The following is a 26,437-nucleotide window of genomic DNA, read 5'->3' as shown; positions in this document are numbered from 1 at the left end:
GACAAATTACATTCATCAACTGCTACTATTATTATGGGACAGAGGGAGTAGTATAACAGAAATTGTTCGGAGATAGACATACGAGCCAAGAGGTGACTGAAATTGAACCAGCTGCTTCCTGGGAGGTGGGTGGTGGTGGAAGGGTGGAATTATAAGGCAGTGACTGGTGGGAGGGTGACCTCTGGGAGGATGGCAAAGGTGACAGTCACAGAGAAACTTTCCAACGGAATCTCACTGGCGTGGTCAACGTGAGAAACACATCTACTCTCAAGTTGTTTCTTCGACCATGTTTATCTCTGATGGGCCCGGAGGAAATAACAAATGGAAAATTTCAAAGCATTCCCATCCCTTTCTTGTCTCAGAAGGGAGAATGGAGGGAGGGCACAGACTCCTTACTTATAAATCTTTTTATGTGGCAGTCACATCTTCTCCAAATATGTCAGTCTTCTCCATGTGTGTCCAACGTGGGTCATGTTGAGACAGACATAAATGACTATCATGTTAGTGAAGGAAGATCTAGGAGCTGTGCTGATGCCATCTTTGAGAGATATGGGAAGGTGAGTTAAGGACACAACAAAACTACTACCTGTAGCCCTTTCCTGTGGGTAGTTCTGACTGGTTTACCCAGTACTAACTCTCAGCATTCCAGGCCTTGGCCCAGAGGTGACTCAAACAGCACCTGACAGGCTACTGTATTAACACCTAAGCTTGACTGGAAATGTAAATTCTGAGGTACATTCTGTAATAGACTTCATATAAAGTTTGCCTTTTTTACTTTTCTAAACATTTTAATTTATAGAAGTCTTCTCATTCGGTTAGAATTTCTTTTAAACTGAACTTATATTCTTTTCCCAATGTGGATGGAAAGTTTGATTGAATTGGATAAAAATGTGGGTTTTCTCACACTCTTTCAGTGTATCCAAATTATGAACCTGGTCTGGAAAGACTCTGTTTTGCATATTCTTATGTTTTCTTGTCAGAGTCTTATAGTACAGATTATACACTAAAACTGCACAGTCCCCCAAAACTACTTGAAGGAATGGCTTTGTTCAACAATAATAATTTTACTTTATTATTTGTCAACAATAATAATATTCCACTTTAAAATAATAATAACCACCCAAACTGTAAATATTCATTAAAGAACACCTTTCCTGGTCCAGTAGGATAATTCTCGGTTCATCTGCCTGTTGTACTGGGGTTTCTGCGCAGGAGCTCTGGACTCACTGATGCGGAAGTGTGTGTTCTGGATTTCTTCTAGATTGGCCGCTTGGTTATTGGACAGAATGGAATCCTCTCCACCCCTGCTGTTTCCTGCATCATTAGAAAGATCAAAGCCCTTGGTGGGATCATCCTGACAGCCAGCCACAACCCTGGAGGGCCCAATGGAGATTTTGGAATCAAATTCAATATTTCCAATGGAGGTGAGTGTGCTGTCATTTTGAGGATGGTCAATGTTATGTTCAGTCGGATAAACCACTGATCAATGCCGTGGGAGGCCAGGGTTCTGGTTCTGGTCCTTAGTCAGGGGGCTCTTTGTTTCCTTTTGGTGGAAATGAAATGCTTCTCATTCTGCTGTCCCTGAGAGTGAGCAGCCAGGCATGAATGGTCACTAACACGGTATTTTCTTTTAGAAAACCCTGATCCTTTGCTGCCTGGATGATGAGATGAATGGCAGATGTGCGAGTGAAGAGGAATTGATGAGTTTTGTGTTTTTTGTGTGTTTACATGTCAGCTGTACAAAACGACCCACTGTTTGCTCTTTGGTTTCCAGGTCCTGCTCCCGAAGCAGTAACTGATAAGATTTTCCAAATCAGCAAGACAATCGAAGAATATGCAATTTGCCCTGACCTGAAATTAGACCTTGGAGTTCTGGGAAAGCAGCAGTTTGACCTGGAAAACAAGTTCAAACCCTTCACAGGCATGTTTACCTCCCTCTTCCCCCAACCCCTCTTGCCCACTCCTAGTTCCAACTTGAGCGATTTGCCTTTCCAGGTGTTAATAATATGGGTGTTCAGCTTCAGAAAGATTGTGGTCACTGAGCCTTGCATGCATTAATTAGCAGACCTGGAATTGGGTCTGGGACTCTAGAGCCCTGGGCTCTCGGGGCACTGCGGGTGATCAGCAGTGTGACCCTGGGTAAGTCATTTCCAAATCTCAAGGCCTCAGCTTCCATATCTATAAAACGAATTTGGCTAGAAGACTTGTAAGATTATATTCATAACTAACTTTTATTGAGCTTTTTTTATGTGCCAAGCGCTTACCGTTTATTATTCCGCTTTATTCTTTCAGTAGCCCTGTGAGGGCAGCACTGTCGGTATTCACTTTTTCCAGGTGAGGAGACAAAGGCTGAGAGAGCTTGAGTAACAGGCTCAGCTCACACAGGGAGTGAGTGGTAAGCCAGGATTCAAACCCAGGTGTGAATGATTCCAAAGCCTGGGTTTTGATTTTTTTCCTCTGCCATAATCTTCAGTAAAATCAAATTACACCATTTTGGGGGCTAAATTGAAACCCCCTGTGTAGGCAGTAGTGTTAATCATTTTGTTGTTAAATATCAAGGTATTAAATTACAGTGTGATGGAGTAAATATGAAATTATTCATATTAATCAAATAAGGGTGAGATGGTTGGCAATGTGACTTGCATTTCAACTTTGCTCTAACATGTATTCTTCCCCCTGGACTGCATTTTTTGTTTGAACCTACCCATGGAGAGCGGACAGTTGCATCTTAACAAAGAGAAGGTGGTACTTTGCCACATCCTGAAGACCTCCTTAGGGTTTAGAAAACATTAGTAGAGGATTTCTTAAATTCTTTTTTTTTTTTTAATATAATTTTTTTTATATTAATTAATTAATTAATTTATTTATTTTTTTATTGCTTAAAGTATTACAAAGGGTATTACATATGTATCCATTTTATCCCCCCGCCCTAGACAGTCCCCTAGCCTCCCCTATCCCCCAGTGTCTTATGTCCATTGGTTATGCTTATATGTTCTTAAATTCTTAAAGTCTTGAAAATGTTCAGACCCCTGAAAATCCAGCAAGACTAAGTTCTTATATTTATTTTATTCCTTTAGTGGTGCATGTGAAAATGATTCATTAATAAATACTTTTTTTCTGCTTTTTGTCATTAAATCATGATGGCATTGGGCCTGGAAAAAGGAAAGGAAAGTAGGTGTCACATTTTCTGTTATTTATGACACCAAAACACACTTCTCATGCAGATGGATAGGGAATCAGTGTGGCAGAAAAGCTTGAGTTTACCACCAGGCAAACCTCCGTCAAAAATCCCCTGTGTGCCCCATCCCAGCTGTATGGACAAGTGGTTTAACCTTACAGACCTTGCGTTTCCTTGTCTACAAAATAGGATCAGATCATTTACCTCCCAGGAACATTGTTAGTGTTGAATTCGGGATCCTGTACCGTCCTGGCGTCTGGGGGCTGCTCGGTAATTGGCATTTTAACACAGCCACGGCATGTTTACAGCAATGCCATCATTGCAGAGGAGGACATTTCTAAATGTGCTTAGTGCCTCCATCTTTCAATATTGCCTCTTCCCACAGTAGAAATTGTGGATTCGGTGGAAGCTTATGCTGCGATGCTGAGAAACATCTTTGATTTCAGTGCACTCAAAGAACTGCTGTCCGGTCCAAACCGACTGAAGATCCGCATCGATGCCATGCACGGAGGTACGGCCGCTCCCCTGCCACGCCCTTCTCCCAGACGTGAAGCTGCTCTCTGCTCTGTGCATCATGATGCTTTAACAAGCCTTTTCTTAAGACTCCCTCTGGCTCTTCTCCCCTCACTTTTAAATTTAAATTTATTGGGGGTAACTTTAGTTAATCACATTATATAAGTTTCCTGCACGCAACCTTATTAACACATCATCTGTATATTGCAGTGTGTTTCCACCACCTAAAGTCTCATCTCCTTCCATATATTTGACCCCCTGCACCCTCTTCATCCACCCTCCACGCCTGTCCCCCCTGGTAACCACCATTCTGTGGTCTATGAGTTTGTTTGTTGCTTTTTGTTTTATAGCCCACATAGGCCTGAAATCATACGGTTCTTGTATTTTTCCATCTCTGATATTTTTTAAACAATTATTTTGCAACCATTTCAACAATACCCACAGAAATAAAAATCTGACTGTATGCAGCAGGCAGTAGAGACAGTCCCCACAGCAAGGCGGTGTGAAGGGCAGTGTCTTCACATGAAGCGTCAGGTTTGTGTCATGTGCAGCCGTGTTTGTGGACTCTTCCTGCCTCTCCGAAGATACCTTACATTCTATTCTAAATACCCCTCTGTTTCCAAGGGGGCGTTTTGTCATTTACTAGATGTGGTGAACACGCTCCTGAGCCCCACAGCCCCTCTCGCCTGCCCCCGCATGCTCCTTTTCTTAGAAGCGGGCAGGGCAAGCCCAGGATTAAATTCAGGGACAACAGGATGTGTGCCTCTCCCTCTTCTTCCTCTGGGGGTTGTGTGGCCAGGTCAGCAGAGACAGCAGCTGTCGTTGTGAAGTGAACCAGGAGGTGTTCTTGCTTGTAGGAACACGGGAATTCCTGAGCCTTTAGGTTGTCCATTTGTTTTGTAATAATTTAGAATCTTGGGAGCTTTGAGCAGCAGGATTTTCCTTGGTGTTGGATCCAGCTGCTGGTCTGGCTGAGAAAGACGTTCTGCTGTGCCGAACCCTTTGGACGATGCTGTTGGGAGCCTCCTGTTAGCACTGCATGACCAGGGTAGAAAGCCTTCTCCTGGAGGGCTGGGTCTCCCCTCCTGGAACTCCTCCCCTTGGGCCCTAACTTGGCTTTGGAGTCCCATGAATGGGTCTACTTTTTTGTTAAACCTCCCCAGAGGCCATGCTTAGAGAGATTAAGGGAGATAGATAGATAGAGATAGAGATAGAGATAGAGGTAGAGATAGAGATAGATAGAGAGAGAGAGGAACATCAATGTGAGAAACACTGGTCGGTTGCCTTCAGCACAGGCTCTGACTGGGAATCAAACCCGTAACCCAGGCATGTGCCCTGACCGGAAATTGAAGCAGCAACCTTTTGGTGCACAGGACAATGCTTAACCAACTGAGCCTTTCCAGCTGGGCTGGGTGTATTTCTTTATTCAGACAAAAGCTATTCAGTTTTTTCAAACCATGCGACAGACATGTATTGAGTACCTACTATGTGTATGCTTGGTGGGTAGGCCTGGACTCAAAGAGCTTGCAGTGCCTGGAGTGATGAGATGGGTAAAAAACTAACATCACCAGGCCTTAGCTGGTTTGGCTCAGTGGATAGAGCACCGGCCTGCAGACTGGAGGGTCCTAGGTTTGATTCCATTCAAGGGTACATTCCCAGGTTGTGGGCTCAATCCCCAACGAGTAGGAGGCAGCCAATCAATGATTCTCCCTCGTCATTGATGTTTTTATCTCTCTCTCCCTCTCTCTTCCTCTTTGTAATCAATATAAATATATATTTAAAAAAACAACAACACAAAAAGACTAACATCACCAGGCCAACAAAATGAGGATTAGATAGAATTTCAAGTATTCTCTTTGGGGTATGGAAAAAGGTATAGTTTGAGAAGGCAGTATTAAGCAAGGTTTCTTGGAAGAAGCGGCAACCAATTTAGCTTTTATGTAAGACAGATCGAGGGTGGTGAAAATCAAGTGATGGTCATTCCCAGTGAGGCAGTGGCTGTAGCAAATGCACGAAGTTTTGTATTTTTAAGATGCCACATTAGAGGAGTGAGGAAAAGCCTATGTTGGCTCAGGAATGGGACTTATAATGGAGTATTTGCTGAGAGGAGCTGGTCATGAAGTAGACTTCTTTCTTCAGGCCTTTTCGTTGTTCCTCTAATGCAGCGGTTCTCAACCTTCTGGCCCTTTAAATGCAGTTCCTCGTGTTGTGACCCAACCATAAAATTATTTTCGTTGCTACTTCATAACTGTAATGTTGCTACTGTTATGAATCGTAATGTAAATATCTGATATGCAGGATGGTCTTAGGCGACCCCTGTGAAAGGGTCGTTCGACCGCCAAAGGGGTTGCGACCCACAGGTTGAGAACCGCTGCTCTAATGCCTCCATTTCTATATCCTTTATAGCCCTGGCTGCCTAGATCTCATTCTGTGTTGTGTCAGTCGCTTCCTTAACATGTGGCTCCTAATGGGAGATATACATTCTATTCTGTTCTGATCTCTGCAACATACATTGGTGTCAGTACCTTCCTTGAGGAAAACACATTCTCAATATTTTAGAGATGAATGTTCTTGGTAGTTATGCTGGTTGTCACCATAACGTATGGGACTAGTTTTTCCTGATGTTCATTGTTGTAGTTACTGTTTTTATCTGTACTCTTTGGATCAGTTTGTCAGATAACTTGATAGACTAGAAAGATTAGGGCTCTGAATCCCAGCTCCCACTCCTACTGTGTAAGTTTGGGCAAACAGTTTTATATCAGAACCTCAGTTTTCTTTTCTATAAATTGAAGGTGATAATCATAATACAAACATTTATACCATGTGCCAGTACTGTTTTCAGTGTTTCATATTTATTAACTCTCTTAACCCTGCCAGATAGCTACTACAATTATCCTCATTATGCAGATAGAGGAGACAAAGACACAAAGAGACTAAATAACTTTCCCAGAATTTTACAGCGGGTGACTGGCAGAGCTGGGATTTGAACCTAGGCACTCCGATCCCAGAGTCCATGCTCTTAAACACTGAGTGTGCCACCCTGTGGGCCTTTTCAAGGACTGAGTGAGAAAATGGTTGAGAAGTGTCTGGCACAGGTGTGTCATAGGGCCTTCATGATGGTCAGCTCCTTCCCTTCTCCCCACTCTTTCCTTCATCAACTGTCCCCCACCCTTTCCAACCTAATCTCTCATTACTCCTTTTCTTAGAACCTCCTACTCCAGCCGGGCTTATGTTTCCACTAGCTCCTGCATACAGTTTGCACATTCTCATTGTTGTGCATGCCATTTTCTACCTCATCCCCAACCCTCACGGACTTTCATAAGCGTTATTTTCTGAGTCTTCATTTCATGCTGGACGCAGTGGTGGGACCGTATGTAAAGAAGATCCTCTGCGAAGAACTCGGCGCCCCTGCAAACTCGGCAGTCAACTGCATTCCTCTGGAGGACTTCGGAGGCCACCACCCTGACCCCAACCTCACCTACGCAGCTGACCTGGTGGAGACCATGAAGACAGGAGAGCATGACTTTGGGGCTGCCTTTGATGGCGATGGGGTGGGTATAAGTGCCTTTACGTGAACTCTGACACAGACTAGGCCTGATCTTACAGAGGAGGAAAAGTGGGCTGCACCTGCCAGACCCTGTGGGCCTAGTGAGTGAGAGTCAAGACCTTTCATTGCACCTGGGGTCAAGGCCAAAAAATTAAAAGACCTTCTCAAACAGAAATAAGAGTCCTTGAAATGAACCCATATTTTCTTTTTTAAAAATATATTTTTATGGATCTCAGAGAGAGCAAGGGAGAAGGAGAGAGCAATAGAAACATCAACGATGAAAGAGAATCATTGATCGACTGCCTCCTGCACACCCCCTCCTGGAGATGGAGTCTGCAACCCGGGCATGTTCCCTGACTGGGAATCAAACCGTGATCTCCTGGTTCACCGGTCAGCCCTCAACCACTGAGCCACACAGGCCGGGCAACCCATATTTTTAATTTCAGACATTCATGTTTGCTAAGAGTGGCAGGATATTTAGGGCCTTGCTATGATCTAATGACTACTGATTCATGAGCTGGCTGGGTTCTAGATACCTATCCTAAGATAGGTTTCTATTCTCACCTAAGCTACTTATTCAATCTCTGGAAAGGATTTTGGAAATATAATATCCCCATTCATTCATTTACAACAGCTGAATGATGGAACTATAATGAGAGCATTAATCTTTTATTCCCTCTCTATAATTAAGATTTTTAATACCCACTCTTTTAAATGTGTTTTAGGTTTGTATTCTTGATATCTCAGAGATAATAGGCACTACACATGTCTACTTCATTGAAAATATGTATATTCTTTATTGTTGTTTGTTGTTCTTTGACATTAGCTAGATTTATTATTTTCCTGAAATATAAATTTCCCCATATCAAAATTTGGGGAAGTTGAAGGGGTCCGGAGCAGACACTATTTTGCAATGCATCTTTCTGAGGCAGTGCATGATGGGAGTGGCAGTGTACAGATCCATTCGAAACAAAATCCAGTATTTAGAACCCACACTGAATAAATGTATCAGTTTTAAGTTTTATAATTTAAAGTTTCATCCCCCCCACCATGTAGGGTAGTTTGGTTTCTTCCACAGTTTGACTAAAAGCTCTTCCTTTGAAACCCCCTCTCTCTCAAAGGATCGAAACATGATTCTGGGCAAGCACGGCTTCTTTGTGAACCCTTCAGACTCCGTGGCCGTCATTGCTGCCAACATCTTCAGCATTCCATACTTCCAGCAAACGGGGGTCCGCGGCTTAGCACGCAGCATGCCCACCAGCGGGGCCCTGGACAGGTAGGTCTCTCCGTTCCCCTGGCCCTCCGCAGGCCCTTTTCTGTGCTTGGAATACTCTTCCTCCCCTTCCAGCCAGGGCATCTGATGCTAAATAAGTGCTTATTTTAGGAAGGAATGGGTGAAGTTTTTTCTGGGTGAGATGTCCCGTCTCTGTGATCCCTTAGCACCCTGCACTTCTTCCACCCCGGCATGTACCACGCTGTGTTCTGGTAGCCTGCGTACTTGACTGTAAACTTCTACAGAGAAAAGACTGACTAATTCACCATCTTAAACTCCACCTGACCATAGTGTGCCTAGCACATATATACTAGGGGATACACACACACGTACACACACAGTTTAGAAAATGAATGATTAAGTGTTAATGAATAAATGAATGGATGGCCCTCCCACTGTAGTCAAGACATTATTCTGAAGAGCCATTTCCTTTAGCAGTGTACAGAGTGCGGGGAAAGAGCAGCTTGAAGTAAGATCAGTGTTTCAAAGAAGCATTCCTCATCCCTCCCTCATCAGATACCCATGTACATACAAACACAGCAAGTGTTCACTCATCAAAAATTGAAATAAACCGAAAGCTCAAATAGTTAAAAAAATTACATTCAGTTTTTATGAGAAAGGACCCAGTGACAATAAACAGTGGATATCTGTGATTTGCTTATTTATTTATTGTATATAACCTCATTTATAAAGGCTTTAAGGCGGATTATAAGATCACATCTAAAATTACTGAAAAATATCAGTAATAAATAACAAATGAGGGCCAACCAGGGAGAATGTTAATTAGAACGTTAGGTGCCCAGTAAGTGCTGAATGAGTGAATAAAAGACAACTGAATGAATAAAAGGCCAGAGCAGGTAGGAAAGCAGAACGCACATATCTAGGCTTGTATAGTAATAACTAATATTTATTGAGCATTACCTTGTGCTAGACACTGAGTACTTGATATGCTGTAAGTCATTAATTCTCAGACCAACCCCATGGGGTAAATGCTATATAAACCCCACTTTACAAGTGGGAAAACAAGAGGGACAAAGAAGTTAAGTAGCATGCCCAAGGTCACCCAGCTAGTAAACGGCTGAGTCAGGACTTGAACCCAGAATCTTTGCTCCTAACCACTGGGCCACGTAGCAGTTTTCTATTGTGGGTTTTGTGTGCATGTGTGTTACAGAATAGTGCTGATGTCAGCTAACAAGAGAATAATGATTAATATTCATATAGTGGTTTGTGTTTTACACAGCGCTTTTTGACATTTACCATCTCCTCACAGCAATCTTTATTTTTTCTTGTTAATCCTCACCCAAGGATATTTTCCCATTGATTTTTAGAGAGAGTGGAAGGGAGTGGGAGAGACACAGAGAGAGAAACATCGGTTGGTTGCCTCCTGCACAAGCCCCAACCAGAGCCAGGGATTGAGCCTGCAACCTAAGTACATGTCCTTGACCCTAATCGAACCCGGGACCCTGCAGTTCTCAGGGCCAACACTCTATCCACTGAGCCAAACAGGCTAGGCCAGTGATGGTGAACCTTTTGAGCTCAGCGTGTCAGCATTTTGAAAAACCTTAACTTAACTCTGGTGCCGTGTCACATATAGAAATTTTTTGATACATTGGGGCCTTGACTTACGAGTTTAATTCGTTCCGTGACGGAGCTCGTAACTCAAATTACTCGTATGTCAAATCAAAAAGTGAACGAGTGAGACACGTGATGCTGGGCTGATGTTGTGGCGTTCACTGTGACGTTCGCTGTGCCAACTAGCGATGGGGTATCTGAAGCTGGCTCGTAACCCGAATTTTAGCTCTCAACTCAAAGCAAAAAATCGGCCGAGAGACGGCTCGTATCTCGAAAAAGTCGTTAGTTGGGACACTCGTAAGTCAAGGCCCCACTGTATTTGCAACCATAGTAAAACAAAGATTTATATTTTTGATATTTATTTTATATATTTAAATGCCATTTAACAAAGAAAACTCAACCAAAAAAATGAGTTCGCGTGTCACCTCTGACAGGCGTGTCATAGTTTCGCCATCACTGGGCTAAGCCATAGCAATCCTTGTTTTTAAGAAGAAGAAACCAAAAAAGAAGTTAGCTGTCTTGTCTAGGACCCCACAGCTAAATAAGAGCTTGGATCAGAAGAACCCAGGGTTTCTGCCTCTGCATCCTCCACCTAAAGTCGTGAGCTGGTGTGTGGCCACATTGTACATTAGACCTATCAGGTCCTGAAATACTTTCTGCATCATCCAAGAACAGTTTAATTCTAACTTCTGGAAAAACTGATAATCCATATATTGAACCACAATGGAAACACCTCATTACCCAGAAAAAAATTCATTGTATTTCACAGTTTTCAAAATCTTAGATTTCATTTTCCTCAAATGTTAGAATTGAAGCTCGACACTGTTTTGTTAGCATCAGGCAGGCATTCTGGCAAGCAAACCTCACCAAAACAGTGAATGAAATGTGGTAACTTCCTGTTCAAAGGGAAAGGCATCTAAAAAGAAGTCACTTAAAGAAAGTTTTAAATAATCTAAAGAAATATAGGGAGAAGTAAAAGATGTGTTGGAGGGGACAGGGGACCATGGGTCAGTGTGGATGAAGCTGGTGCAAATGGGAGAGCCTGCTGGGCACTGTCCTTGTGGGGCCTTCTGGTGAAATGAAAGGAACATTCGACTGGCAGCTGAACAGCAGGCACTGGGCATCCTGGCTGTAAGACCTTGGGCTGATCACACAACATTCTGCGCCCTCTTTCCTTCTCTGTAAAATACTGACCTCCTAGACCCCATATTCTATTATTTTGTAATTATAAGTACATCAAAACATCATTCTTTTGTCCTTTATAGAATAGTTATAGATGTTGACTATCTCCAAAACATGTGCGTTTAAATAGCCCTCCAAACATCCTTGCACATTTTGCTCCTGTTGCTTCTTCTACGATATTAAAGTCAGTGAGCTGAACTATTTCTTTCTCCTTCCTCTTCTACCCCCTCCTCTGAGTCCACATAGAATAGCCCATTGTGCACAAGTTTTCTCTGACGCTTTTCCACCAATCCTAGAATTGTGTCTACCTCTGAGCAGCGCTAAATGGAACCCTTGATTACAATAATGGTTGCTATTTTCCATCCCTCACATGGCTATGCTAACAGTCCTGCTGTGATGTAACTTTGATTTCATGCCTTTGAAGGGTGGCTAATGCTACAAAGATCGCTTTGTATGAGACCCCCACTGGTTGGAAGTTTTTTGGGAATTTGATGGATGCAGGCAAACTGTCCCTTTGTGGGGAGGAGAGCTTCGGGACCGGTAAGTGCACAGCCCTGCGCTACCCCTTTCTTTTCCTGTGAACACTACCTGCGGTGAAAGCTTAGACTGCTAGGGCCGCACTGAAATAGCAACGGTAGCTGATGTGTCCTAAATCAGGATGCATCTTATTTCTAACAACCCTGATGAAGTGTACACGTTTGAAAAGCGGGAAGCACGCTCAGCCAAGGAGGGCTAATTTTACTTTCAGGAGGATCACATCTACCGAGACAGGAAGCTTGGGGCCCTCCTCGGCAGCCTGGTCATTGAGTCTGTGGGGACTTAACAGAGTGATAAACATATTTTTCTTCCCTCGGTGGTCAAGGAAACCTTTATAAATGTTTTCATTTCTAGGAAGAAATATGGTAGAGCGAGTCAGTTTTTCATTTTTATTTAAGGGAAGGTTTCAGCACAGCATTAAATCATTCTCTTTAATAGGCCCAGGTTTTCTATAGCAACAAGTTGTGATTTATTGAGGTTAAATGAAGGGAGACCATTAGGGTGGAACTAAGTTGCTAGGTGATCAAGAAATTAGAACTACTTTCTTAACATTGAGGATGTATGTGTAAATTGTGGTATAATGAAAGAGTGGGATGTGGTATGCTTGGGGGATGCCCAAACACCCTTACACCCCACTTTCTGTGCTCTCCCTCCTCTTCCTTGCCTATCCGATGTTTACCTGAAGTCCCACCTCTGTGACCTTCCCCACTACCCATCCTACCTACATCGATCTCTCTTCCTTTCCAAGCATCCATTTCGCTGTGTGGCCCTTTCCTACGCGTTAGTCTCCAGCTAGGTTGCAAGGTACTTCAGTGGCCATATTTCTTCTCCTCCTGTTCCCTCTACCCCATATTTTGAAGTAAAAGGACCAATGTTCTTTGTCCTTCAGTATTCTACTTCCATTCTTTAGCAAAGAAAAGAAGACCAAAGTCTAGTGTTCTGTGAGTCTCGCCATTGAGTTGCAGTTCATTTGAGGTTAAACAGAATAGAATGCTGATTTCATTTATTATCCCACAAGTCCTGGGGTAGGGTGGAAATTTTGAGACACCTATTTATAAAATTATAAGCAATTTAATATCCTTGGGGGAGTGGCAATACTTCTTGGTATTGAATTGGCTTGATAGAATTGTAGGGTTTTAAGAAAGATGAATGAGTTGCAGCATTGAACAGTGTCCACAAAGAAGGCTGGATGATTTCCCAAGGTTCTAGGTCCACTTAGGGCACCGCTCCAGTGGTTCTCAACCTTCTGGCTCTTTAAATACAGTTCCTCATGTTGTGACCCAACCATAAAATTATTTTCGTTGCTACTTCATAACTGTAATGTTGCTACTGTTATGAATTGTAATGTAAATATCTGATATGCAGGATGGTCTTAGGCGACCCCTGTGAAAGGGTCGTTTGACCGCCAAAGGGGTCACGACCCACAGGTTGAGAACTGCTAGCTTAGACCTTTCCTACCTCATAAGGTATGGGTGATGCTACATTACTCCACAGGACACTAGATGAATAACCAATGAACCTGTGAGGTGGTCTCCTCCCATGAAATTCCCCCTAGTGTTACCCAGAGCAAGCTTGGTACCAGTCACTCTTCTTTATGGATGAAGCTGTCTTTGGAGGCAAACACCATGTCTAAATCTTTGGTGTTCTAACTCTATGTACCTGTTTCAAATGAAAGAGAAAAGTCTAGAACAAGGCTTCCCAGGGTGTTTGGAAGTCTAGAACGAGGTTTCCCATGAGAGGGTTCTGAGTTCAGTGCTGACTGGGAAAATTGGATACACCTCTCTATCTTGGCGATTCACATTATTAGCATAGGAAGATTCCAAAACATTCCACTGTAAGAAATCCTGTCTGTATGGTTTTAGCTAAACTGAGTCAAGTGCCTGCCTCTTTTATTTGGTGGTATATCCAGTAACTTCTTGCTCCACAGGCCCCTGTGGGCATCACTGGTCCAGGTGAGTCAGAGCCCTGGAGCCCACTTAGGCATCCCCTGTATTGAGTGACCGGGGATAGGCTTGAAGACGGCACAGCACAAGCTGCTCCGCTTTCATGTGCCAGGCCTACAAGGACTGGAAGGCAGTCCTCAGGTTCTCTCTTCTCCAGGCCATCCTCATGTCACATTACTTACCTACCCAGCACCAGCTTCTGGGTGCTCCCAAGTTCACCAGTGCTCCTCTTAGGAAATCAGGTGCCCACTGGGCCTCCAGGGTTGACTGGTAGGTAAGAGATAGAGTGGGATGATTATTTCCAGGGAACTGTGCTTGATATGACCTTCACTTATGTTAGCTTTTAGGACATTTTATAATACTGTTTGGCCCATATAATGTTATAGATAATTAAACCCCTTTGAGTTTTTACTCAAGAGCATTTGGCAAGAAAAGTTTCCTATGTGACATTTGTGGAATTGATTTCTTTAAACCCAAGTATTTGACTTAAAATATATATATATATATATATATATATATATATATATATATATATATATATGTATGTATATATGTATATATGTATATATGTATATATATATATTTTTTTTATTGATTTCAGAGAGGAAGGGAGAGGGAGAGAGAGAAACATCAAGGATGAGAGAGAATCATTGATTGGCTGCCTCCTGCACCCCCCTACTTGGGATCAAGCCCCCAATCCGGGCATGTGCCCTGACCAGGAATGGAACCATGACCTCCTGGTTCATAGTTCAACGTTCAACCATGGAGCCACACTGGCTGGGTCCAAATATTTGACTTTAAATTTCCTGTTAGTGTTTGTTCTTGTTTATTTATTTGTCAACCCACTCAACAAATACTAAGTGCCAACCATGGTTCTGTCTTCCCTTAGATATCTTTTTTATTCAAATAGAATGCATCATGAGAAGAATTCGTAAGCTCTTTCTCTCTCTCTTTGAAAAAAAGAAAATTATTTTGTAATATTTCTGAGATAAACATTTTAGAAATCAGACTGATAGCCATGGGTCTCCACTGCTGTGAATGAGTGTAGCTGAACTTACTTAACTTCTGTTCTCCTAACTTATAGAGGAGTTAATTTCTACCTTCCACATCCCTTGATGGCAAATGTTTCTAACAATTTCTTTACAGAGTTTCTCAGGGTTGATATTAGTGATTCTAAAAGCTTTGAAATATTTGAATTCTGTAGCTTAATTGAGTATAGGGTCATTGATTTCTGCATTTTCCCAGGCCAGATCAGAGGCAGTTTCTCAGAGAGCCTCCCCAACCTTCCAGAGTGGGTCACATCCCCTTGGCACCACACACTTCTCCTTTGTTGCATGTATTGCAGCTGTAATTTTTACATTTATTTATGATTACTTGATTAATGTCTTCTAGCTCCTCTAGATATAATTTCCACGAGAACAGGAGCCACATTTGTCTATTTTCTCCACCATATCCCCAGAGCCTCCTATAAAGCCCAGCACATAATAGGTGCTCAGCAAACATTCATTGAACGAGTGAGAGAATGCACTATTCATGTGGCACCCTCTTTTACAAACAGAATCCTGGTGTTAGAAAGGAAAGGACTTTAAAAGTCACCTGATGCAATGTTTTATGTGTTGCTGGAATCGTAAATGGCCAGTCAGTGTTCTTCTGCTTAAACACCCGCCTCAGTGGAGAATCCCCACCTCACCCTTGCAGCAGTCCCCACCACCCACATTCCATAGTCCAGAGTTGGGACCAAAGGTCTTTGTGAGAAGAGATGAACTTTTATAGAAGAAAAAGGGTACAAAGGAGTCAGACTTCAGAAGAACTGGCTCACCAAATAAAACAAACCACTAGCATTTAAAAGCCCAAGCCCTGATATTACTAATGTTACCAACTATACATTAGTTTGTTTATGTTGGAGATACAGCAACTATCTCACTGGATTATCATAGCCAAAGAGGCTGGGACACTCCCTCTGACATCAGCATTACAGACACTAGGGATAAAGGTGTGTTTTTGTTACGGACTCAGACATGGGCACTAGAACTAGACAGCGTGAACCTGTTATTTTGGTTGATCTCAGGGTGCAAAGTTATTTCCCTCCCCTAACTGTGGATGATGATGTACATGTTTATACACAATGGCAAAGGGCAAGGTGGTCAGTTCTGTTCCACCTTGAACTTATTGGGAAGGTGATCTAAAGTGAAGCCACTGAATAGAATAGACAGTCACTACTTTAGAAACTCTTCCTCAGGAAAATGGGGCCTTGGGAAAGAGGGATAGGGAGCCAGGTTGAATATCAACTTGATGTCCCATGGAACTATGCCGGTAAATTACGATCGGGCCAGGTGTAGAGGTTAGCATCATTTCCCCCCGAACCATCTTTAAAAGGTCCTAGTGCCGATGCATCAGATAGGAGTGATAACTTGAAGAAGTGCACCATTCGTGCTTTGCAAATTTCTTTTAATTTCACCTCCATGAAAAGACCTTCATATTTGTACTTCTTTTCATCAATTCATTCCTCAAATATTTATGGAGTTTCAACTGTACCCCAGATGCTGGGGGATGCTCTGGGGACACAGTGTGGTCCTGGTGGAGGGCTCTGTGGAGTCCATATTTGGGGAAGGAAGTCAGATCCTGGCCAGGTAATTACAGGTGTGCAAAATCATAGAAGGCATGGGAGCTTTATTCTCAGGCACCTAACTTGTTTCTGTTGTGTAGATGATCAGATTTTCTACCTAGTTCTCTGCCTGTTCTAATCTGCAATCTCTTGAGCACATTTCCCTGTAGGTAAAAACCCCACGGGAAGGTTGGCACATCCCACCTCTGAAGTTCCCAGAGAGAATACCCCAATAGAATGAGGCTAATACCCTAATTATAAGAAACTCAGTTCAGTTGTTACCTGCACGTCTGTCTCCCTCACCTGTATGTCTGTGCTCATCTATGAGGGCAGGGAGCACGTCGTACTCACCTTGATATTTTCTCATGTACTTGGAGCATGAAGGCACTGATTCCTGTTTCTTGAGCGTAAAATGGAGTTTGGGTTAAGACACAGTTCCTGCTCGTCAGATGCCTACTATGTTTCTCCATAGGAAACGAAGTTCCAGGGGGCAGTCCCCAGCCAGTGCGGGATTAATTACTAAGTGGAAAGTTTGGGGGTGACTGAGCGGAGCCCCTCTGGGGCTGGTGTGATCTGGAAAAGGCTTTCTGAGGAGCTTAGCTGGCCTTTCAGAGTGAAGTCCTCTGTGCAATGAAAGCCAAAGAGGACAGGGCTCCTGAACCTCCCAGCCAGTCAACTGGGGTCTGACCATTGTTTGGGGAAAACCTTATTGAGAGCTGACTGTATGCCAGGCTCTAGCCGGGGGCCACTCACTGTCTAGGGTAGGGCAGAGACAGGCTGGGATGGAATACTGGTGAGCACAAGGCGAGAAGGAAGGCATGCTGCATTGAGTAAATTTTAAAGTAGTTGGAGAAGTTGCTAGCCAGGTACATGTGGAGTAGCAATTTCCAGGCAGAAAGAACAGCATATTTAGGAGACTGCAGGAGAGCTAGAGATGGGCAGAGAAAGAGAGAGACAGAGAGAAAGACGGAAAGACAGACCCTAGGGCTTTCACAGAACTCCGTGTGGCTCTTTTTTAGCTGCCATGTCCCCATCCGCAGGCCTGTCACTAGGAGGGGACAAGAGCCAGGCCCCTCCTGAGATGCCTAGACTAGTCAGTGGAACCTAATCCCTAAACCGTTAGCTTTTGGCTCCCTCTGCAAGGGTTGACATTTTTCTTGGCTGGGACTCAGAATGTGCCCTGACTGAGCGGAGTTTATACTTATCACAAGGTGCTGATTAGGCTGAAGTCAAGTGACAGGTGGTTGAAGATGCTGAAAGAGCAGAATCCCCGTGTGCTCAGTCGGTCCCTGAGCTGGACCACGTAGGAAGAGACCTACGTGACACCCGCGGCCACTTTGTGTCAGCGGGGCCAGTGGTGCTTGCTGACAGTGCTCTCCTCCTTCTCACAGCGAAGTGAGCGCAGCTTTGCTTAGTTTATTTTAAATTTAAAGAAATCATATCAGTAAATCACATTTATAATAGGAAAATTAGATAAGGAAGAAGAGAAAAACATTGCAATCCCACTGCCAGAGAAAAGAGCATATTGAATTGTATTCTTTCATTTTCTTCCCCAAATGTACATTTAAAAACATCATTTTTGAAAACTTAATAGGGTAGTGGAAAACTATAATTTCCCCTAAGCTTTTTTTATTGGTACCCTTATTCATAATGGTATCCCATATTTATGAAGTACTTGGCCATTTATAAAATATTTCCACTCTATCACAGTAATGCCTTAAAATTGTGTGAGAAAGGGGGCTTTATCCCCATTTTATAGTTGAAGAAACCAAGGTTCAGAAAAGTTAAGTGACTTGTCCAAATGTCAACAGTGTCTAGATAACAGTCTCAAATTTAGGTTTTCTGATTCTTACATATAAAGCGTTTCCATTGAACCACAGCTGCCACAATTGTAAAAATAATAGCTTTAGGAACACCTTTTTTTTCAGTAGTAACTTGTCATCATTCACGAGAACCTCAGGAAAATGAAATTTGCCCAGACTTCCTGAGTATTAGAGTTTTGATACATCCAAAGTGATCAGTGTAATTAATCAGAATTTCCAGAGACTGGGGATCACACAAATAGAATAGAATATTTGTTTATGTTATCCAAGGCAGATATTTTGTGTATAACATTAAGTGTGTGATTTAGTTATCTTCAAGTAACTTGATCAGAGTTGGGCAAGATTTTTAGATTTTCTTATCATTTTCACATGAAAGAAATGTAAATTCTTTATTTAGAGCAGGAAAAGCACAAAGGAACATTGCCTCCTATGCTTTCAGTTTAGCCTAAAACAAAACAAACAAAATAAAAGAAAGGAAAAAAAAAAAGAAGGAAGGCAGAAAAGAAATCTGAAGAGTGCACAGACAAGTAATTCCAACCTATATGCTTCTGTGATGAATTCTTGGTATGTATAATGGGGAAGGTCCCAGGATCTTGCTTCCCAGCATGAACTATTATAAAACACTAGAGGCCTGGTGCACAAATTCATGCACCAGTTGGGGGTCCCTCAGCCTGGCCTGCGGGATCGGCTGAAACCAGCTTTCCGACATCCCCCGAGGGGTCCTGTATTGTGAGAGGATGCAGGCAGGCCAAGAGACCTCACTGGTGCACAATCGGAGTCAGGGAGAGATGCGGGAGGTTGGCCAGTGGGGAGGGACTGCAGGAGGGCTCCAGGGCATATCCGGCCCATCTTGCCCAGTCCTGATCGGCCAGACCCCAGCAGCAAGCTAACCTACTGGTTGGAGCATCTGTCCCCTGGTGGTCAGTGCACGTCATAGCGAGCAGTTGAGTGGCCTTGGTATATCATTAGCATATTATGCTTTGATTGGTTGAATGGCAGACCAGTCGACTGGACACTTAGCATATTAGGCTTTTATTATATAGGATATCATTATTTGCAAAAGCTCTAAGAGTCAGAGAGCTAACTTTTTATTCCTTGAAATAGCAGTAAAGGCAAATAAAAGTCCATAGATAATAAAATTAGGTAAACATTTCCAAAATATGTTATACAATGCACTAAAAGTCTTACCTAATATCTCTAGATTTGCCAGCATCCAGGTTTTAAGAACTGTTATTTCTAAAAGCAGTAACTTATTAAAGAGAAAATCTTTTGAAAGAAAAAAGTTGTGTTTTTATGAGCTGAAAAAGAGAGAAAATGTTGGAGTAGATTAATTAATTGATTAATTTATTCATGCACTTCTTCACAATTAGCTATTTATACAATGTTTCATGTGCTATGTTAATTAGCAGACTGAGTTACAAGGATAAATACAAGATGCCTCCAAGAAATACATGGTTGGTGGGCTGAAAGATTCATAAATAGATGATTGAGGCTCAAGGAAGATGGGCTGCACCAGATGTTTTGAGCGGGTCACTATCAGAGAAGAGAGAGATAGTAGCTCATAACTGCCTATGGAAGCTGGACGCTCGACTCCGAGATGAGAGGTTACTTTGAGCTGGGTCTAAAAGGATGAAGGAGGAAGGAAACAAACCTACCACATGCCTACTACCTAGCTAGCACTGTGCTAGATACTCTGACAATTCTAAGAGGAATAAGATCCAGTGGGGAGTCGAGAAAGGCAGACAAGCCCATAAATAACTCAAGGCATGATAATATGCAAAGCACTATTAGAGAGGGATCTTATGGAGTCCTATTCAAAATCAGAAAGTAGAGCTCAATATTGTTTTTTTTTTTATATTTTATTGACTTTTTACAGAGAGAAAGGGAGAGAGATAGAGAGTCAGAAACATCGATGAGAGAGAAACATCGATCAGCTGCCTCCTGCACATCTCCCACTGGGGATGTGCCTGCAACCCAAGTACATGCCCTTGACCGGAATCGAACCCGGGACCTTTCAGTCCACAGGCCGTCGCTCTATCCACTGAGCCAAACCGGTTTCGGCATTGTTTTGTTTTTTAAGAATAAGGACGTTTATGGCAAAAAACGAGAGTTCTGTTCCACGTGGGGCTCTTGGTAAAGGATTTCCATGCATATAAGCACATCCAAAGTATTCAATTTGTTATTTTGAGTAAAGATTTTAGCCAGAGACAGATGTACCATAGCTTATTTAACCAAATTCTTATTGATTAAAGAAAGATGTCTTAATATTGGAGTAGCTGGATCCACAAGTAGGTCCATTTTTAAGGCTTTGATACTTTTTGCCAAATTGCTCTCCAGAAGGACTTTACCCCTCCCAGAAACGCCATGTTGGAGTTCTATTTCCCTCACCCCTCTCCCAATATGTGGTGTTCTCATTTTGAAATCTGTGGCCATTTGTCAAGCAAGTGGCAGTTTCTTATTGTGGTTTTAACTTTATTTTCTCAAAAACAGTGCTAGCTTTTTATTTTATTAATTGGGAACCTGTATTTTTTTCTTTAGTGAGTTATGTATTTATATCCTTGGCCTGTTTTTCTATTGAGGTTTTGCTTTTTTTCTTGTTAAATATAAGAATTTTCCTATTCTGAGTATATTAAACATCTACTTTATATTGCAAATGTGTGTGTTTTTTAAAAATATTTTTATTGATTTCAGAGAGGAAGGGAAAACTATTTCTATTGATTTCATAGAAATATCAATGATGAGAGAGAATCATTGATTGGCTGCCTCCTGCATGCCCCCTACTGGGGATCGAGCCTGCAACCCGGGCATGTGCCCTGACCAGGAATCGAACCGTGACCTCTTGGTTCATAGATCGATGCTCAAACATTGAGCCTCGCTGGCGGGGCTGCAAATGTGTTTTTTTAAGTTTTCAAATGACCTTTTAGTTTTATCTATAGTAGCTTTACTAATAGAAATGCTAATCTTTATGTAGACTAATACATTGATTTTTGTTCTTTATGAATTATGAATTTACATGTATTTATTACCACCAAGATTTAAAAAAAAGCATTTATATATTTTTATAGTATTTAAAGGTTTCCAATTTTCACATTTGAATATGCCATCTATTTATCTATCTATCTTTTTTTTTTTTTTTTTTTTTAGTATGGTGTTTTATTGAGGGAAAAACTTGAATTTTTTTCTAACTATCTAGCTACTTAACCAAATACTATTTAAAAAGTAATCCATTGCAGGAGGGGGGTGGGTATGAGATCAACCGAAGGACTTGTATGCATGCATATAAGCATAACCAATGGACATAAGACACTGGGGGGTAGGGGAGGCCAGGGGATTGTCAAGGGCGGGGGGGAAAAAAGGAGACAGATGTAATACTCTTTGTAATACTTTAAGCAATAAAAAAAATAATAATTAGAAAAAAAAAAGTAATCCATTTTTCTCCTACAGACCTGAAGAGGTACCTTTCTGATATATTCAAATCTCATGCAGATTTAGACCTCTTCCTAGGTGCTTCATTTTGTTCCATTGAACTATCAAATTATTTTAATTATGGAAAAATTTTAATGGTTTTATTCTCTGCTGTTTTTTTATTTAAGATTTATTTTTTTCACTACTCACATGAACACTTTATCATTACTATATCAAATTTCACCAGATTATTCCACTGACATTTTTATTGACATTTGCCTTAAATTTTTAAAATTACTTTGGGAGGCATCAACTTCTTTTCAACATTATGTTTCTTTATTTAATATGTGATTACTTCTGTGTACCCAAGTTTTTCAGTGAAGTTTTAATTTCTCTTTGGCTGGATCTACATGTTTACTGTTGAGTTTATTCCCAAGTATTTTGGAGAAATCATGTTTCTCACAGCTGTTTGCTCTCCCCCGACCAGGTTCTGACCACATTCGTGAGAAAGATGGTCTCTGGGCTGTCCTTGCCTGGCTCTCCATTCTAGCCACCCGCAAACAGAGTGTGGAGGACATTCTCAAAGATCACTGGCAGAAGTATGGCCGGAATTTCTTCACCAGGTAAGCCACAGCCTGGCTGGGGGTTGGGGGGGGGGGCGGGGGGGGTAGGGTGGGGAAGTGGGCAGAGAGAATTCTCCTGCATATAGATTCTTCCCTGTCTTAACCGATAATAAAACTCTAGTTCATCCAGCCTCTACCAACTGGGGATTTTAAAAATAATTCAGTCAGGTCAAGATGAAGTCAGCCTTTATGTTATCCATAAAGAACGAGGCTTACAAAATTTAGTTAACATTATTCAAAAGAATAAATGTTTTTAAAGCCTTTTCAATGTACCTCTCAAGTGGACATGATAACAGTGTTGGATTTAGATTCAGAAAAATGGATTCAAATTTTATTTCTGCCCCTTAATAAATTGGGAAGTCATTTAACCTCTCTCGGTACTCAGTTTTCTCATTCGTGGGAATGGAAATAACAGTCCAGCTATTGAGTAAATTAAATGAAATATGAATCTGAAAGTGTTTTATAAACTCTGGGGCACTAAAAGTACGGAAACTTTTTTCTGAAATTATGGAAATGACTATGCTTGGTCCAAATTAACTTTTCTGACTCATTAAAATGGGTCCCCAAAGGCTGTGTACTTGTCAATACTTCATTCATTGATTCAACAAATATTGATTGTGTACCTACTTTTCACCAGGCCACTAGGGATTCAGCAGTGAACAAAATGTTTAAAATACTTAGCAATTCTTCTGTAACGAGCATACTTCTATTTTTAAAAACATTCACTTATTATTATTACCAGTAGTGCTTTTCATTAGTTTCAATTTCCCTTTCCCCAATATGTGTGAAGATTTAACAAAATTTCTCCTGGACCTCTAAGGAAAGGAAATATGAGGGGGAAAAAAGATATTAGGTAAAGATATTATTTATCTGTGAAAAACAGTTGTAATTTCTCTGGACCTGTTTGCCTTTTCTATAAAATAGGTGAGTTAAGTTAGAGAATTTAAAAAATATATCACAGATATGAGAGTCCATGATCTCTGGATAATAACAAAAGAATTCAACCTTTAGCAACTTGGCTTCCTTCATCAGAATTCTTTCATCAACTTTGGACAAGTTCAATGTTCTCTTCTTCCTCCAAGTTACTCTTTTGTGGGAGGTGTAAGTAATGACTGCCACACGGTAGCCTGGGAAGGCAAGGATCTCCATTCTCTAAGGACCAGAAAAACCTGGTAATTCAGAACAGTCGTCATGAACTCTCTAGAGCATAGAGTATCACAAAAGCAGGACCCCGTCTGTTGTCATGCTCCATGGTATCATCAAACACCTAGCTCATAGCTGACACTTGTAAGTATGCTTTGAATAGACAAATGAATGAGTTAACAAGCAAACAGTAGCCAAGGTGGAATAATGTTAGGAAGGCTTGTTTAGAGAAAGGGTCCCTCTTGACTGAGTTAAAGTCTCTATCTAAAAACTATTTTAACATATTTTTATTAATGTCAAATAACTGCTAACCAAGTATTGCAATAAATGTGGCAAATAAAGTTCTTAGAACCTGCACTGATTGTTAGTTAAGACTCTGTTGTAGTCCACTTTTTTTGATGTTAATCCTCACCTGAGGATATTTTTCCATTGATTTTTAGGGAGAGCGGAAGATAGAGGGAAAGACTGAGAGAAATATCGATGTGAGAGAAACATCGATTGGTTGCCTCCTGCAGTAGCCCTGACCAGGGCCTGGGCCAGTGAGGAGTCTGTAAACAAGGTACATGCCCTTGACGGGAATTGAACCCGGAACCCTTTGATCCTCAGGCTGACGCTCTATTCATTGAGCCAAACCAGCTAGGGCCGTTGTAGTCCACTTTTGTAGAACAAAAGTGCTAGGCACATTTGCACACATTGCTTCATGTCAGCCACAGAACAGTTATTAATAAGGCAGCTGAGATTCTGAGAGATGAAGCAACTTGCCCATAGCCCCCCAGTTAGTCACCAACAGAGGCTGGATTCATAGTTTGTTCTGTCTGATTCCGAAGCCCACATTCTTTCCATTATACCACTCTGTGCCTAGGATTTATAGAACATTTCCCCCGAACACCCAAAGGTCACAGATGTAAAGCACAAACACCTGGTTGTAATTTCTGGCTGTTTATCATTTTAACTGGGGGAAAGAGCTGACTCCAAGATGAAGGCGACTGCTGTCCTTGATTCATAGAATCCTGGAGCCAGAATAGGTTGTCCTCCATTCCCTGGTATTTCTCATGTCTCAGAGGTGTCACCTTGCGCATGTCATATTTGTTTCACTATTGCAAATAAATATAGACTCTGCTATCGTGAGCCTCTACAAAATAACTCTCTCAAGAGGGTGTGTGCCACTAGATCAAGAAAAGCATCCTCCTGAGAAAGAAGTCAGAATAGTTCTTGGAGGAAAAACAGTAGTCATAGAATTTCATTCCTGATGCACTTTTTTTTCTTGGTTCTTTTTAAAAAAATTTAATTTAATTTAAAAAATTTATTTCTTAATCCTCACTCAAGGACATGCCTATTGATGAGAGAGAGAGAGAGAGAGAGAGAGAGAGAGAGAGAGAGAGAGAGAGAGAAGATATGAGAGAGAAACATCAATTGGCTGCCTTCCCATATGCGCCCAGACTGGGGATGGAACTCACAACCTCAGTATGTGCCCTGACCAGGAATCGAACCCTCAACCTTTCGGTGCATGGGGCAGCGATCCAACCAACTGAGCCACCCAGCCAGGGATTTCTTGGTCCTTTTGCATCCACTCCAGGTCACCTCTGTCAGGGTAGACCCAAAGCAGTTTGGATTAAAACCACCTCTCACTGAAAGGATGGAGGCGTTTCAGATGGAAAGAGTTGGGGTTTGGCTCCTTCATCTGGTCAGTGAAAACTTGGCCCTGCTTTAGGAAGCTCCTGTGGAGACTGGAACTCTCCTTCGCCAAAATCTCAGCAGCCTCGGGCCGGTCCCGGCCTGGGAGCAGTGCCAGCACTGATCCCACAGAAGCTCCAAGTGAGCGTCTGGAAGAGAAGCTGCCCGTGTCACGTGCTCCTTTGTGCAGCGTTCCCGGGAGATAACAGGGCTTTTAATTCTGCCTCCTCAGGATGTGATGGTTACACGTTAGATAGTATCTCTCAAAAGCCTTTGAAGCTCCTTGGAGCTTTCTTCTGTGGAAAAGCTCCTGACCCTTCCCTGAAACCCTCCGATCCCTTCCTTTCATCCTGGCCTGCCCCTTCCCCGGGGACTGACAGGCTCATCTTCTTGCCAGCTTCTTCTGACGTTAGGTGGTTTGGGAGAGGGCCAAACACATGATGAAGAAAGTGCCGATATACGTTGGTGGGATCTGGAGGCAGCCCGCGGGTCTCAACTTCGTGACTTCTTCCAGGTACGATTACGAGGAGGTGGAGGCCGAGGGCGCCAACAAAATGATGAAAGACCTGGAGGCCCTGGTATCTGATCGCTCCTTTGTGGGGAAGCAGTTCCCAGTGGGTGACAAGGTTTACACCGTGGAGAAGGTCGACAACTTTGAGTACAGTGATCCAGTGGACGGAAGCATTTCGAGAAATCAGGTAGGAACAGACTTGTGTGGGAGAAAAGCCTTAGAACGCCATCTCTGAAATCTCAAGGGAAAAACAGGAAAAGGCCTTGTGGTCATTTCTCTCCTGCTGCCCTGTGACCTAGGGTAGCTCTTCTCAACTGGTTTTTGGCTGCATCACACGGTGTGCACATGTTCTCACAGGGGAAGTGGCTTCGCCCAGGTTGTTTGCACTCCCCTCGGCCCTCATCCTGCAGTGCTTAGCCTAGTGCTTAGCCTCATACCTCTAGAACAGCGGTTCTCAACCTGTGGGTCGCGACCCCTTTGGGGGTCGAACGACCCTTTCACAGGGGTCGCCTAAGATCATCGGAAAACACATATATAATTACATATTGTTTTTGTGATTAATCGCTATGCTTTAATTATGTTCAATTTGTAACAATGAAAATACATCCTGCATGTCAGATATTTACATTACTGTTCATAACAGTAGCAACATTACAGTTATGAAGTAGCAACGAAAATAATTTTATGGTTGGGGATCACTGCAACGTGAGGAACTGTATTAAAGGGTCGCAGCATTAGGAAGGTTGAGAACCACTGCTCTAGAATCACATGCAAGATGTGTTGAGTGTGTGTGCAGAGAGGAGCTCCAGGATCTAAAAAAACACACAAAGAACTGCAGCCTTAGGAATCAACCCCCCTCGTTTCCTTCAAGAGATTACAGCAGAGAGCTGGCGTGAGAGTCATTATTA

The 26,437-nt window shown here is 42.3% G+C and overlaps 1 protein-coding gene across 2 annotated transcripts in view; it reads left to right on the top strand.

The window, feature by feature from the left end:
• The window catches only part of PGM1 (phosphoglucomutase 1), a 57,372-nt gene that overhangs the window by 25,350 nt on the left and 5,585 nt on the right, over nucleotides 1-26,437 (top strand). For both annotated transcript variants that reach the window (XR_009451962.1, XM_059689302.1), the window contains exons 2-9: nucleotides 1,262-1,424; nucleotides 1,775-1,921; nucleotides 3,564-3,689; nucleotides 7,052-7,242; nucleotides 8,360-8,514; nucleotides 11,690-11,805; nucleotides 22,066-22,201; nucleotides 25,533-25,716. Coding sequence is in view for 1 of the 2 variants with exons in the window: in XM_059689302.1 (XP_059545285.1) it covers nucleotides 1,262-1,424; nucleotides 1,775-1,921; nucleotides 3,564-3,689; nucleotides 7,052-7,242; nucleotides 8,360-8,514; nucleotides 11,690-11,805; nucleotides 22,066-22,201; nucleotides 25,533-25,716 (1,218 nt within the window). In the remaining variant the exon portion in view is untranslated. The remainder of the gene's footprint in view (nucleotides 1-1,261; nucleotides 1,425-1,774; nucleotides 1,922-3,563; nucleotides 3,690-7,051; nucleotides 7,243-8,359; nucleotides 8,515-11,689; nucleotides 11,806-22,065; nucleotides 22,202-25,532; nucleotides 25,717-26,437) is intronic.

This window comes from Myotis daubentonii, chromosome 3 (genome assembly GCF_963259705.1).
Source record: "Myotis daubentonii chromosome 3, mMyoDau2.1, whole genome shotgun sequence".
NCBI classification, from domain to species: domain Eukaryota; kingdom Metazoa; phylum Chordata; class Mammalia; order Chiroptera; family Vespertilionidae; genus Myotis; species Myotis daubentonii.
This window is presented reverse-complemented; position numbering and strand designations above follow the sequence as displayed.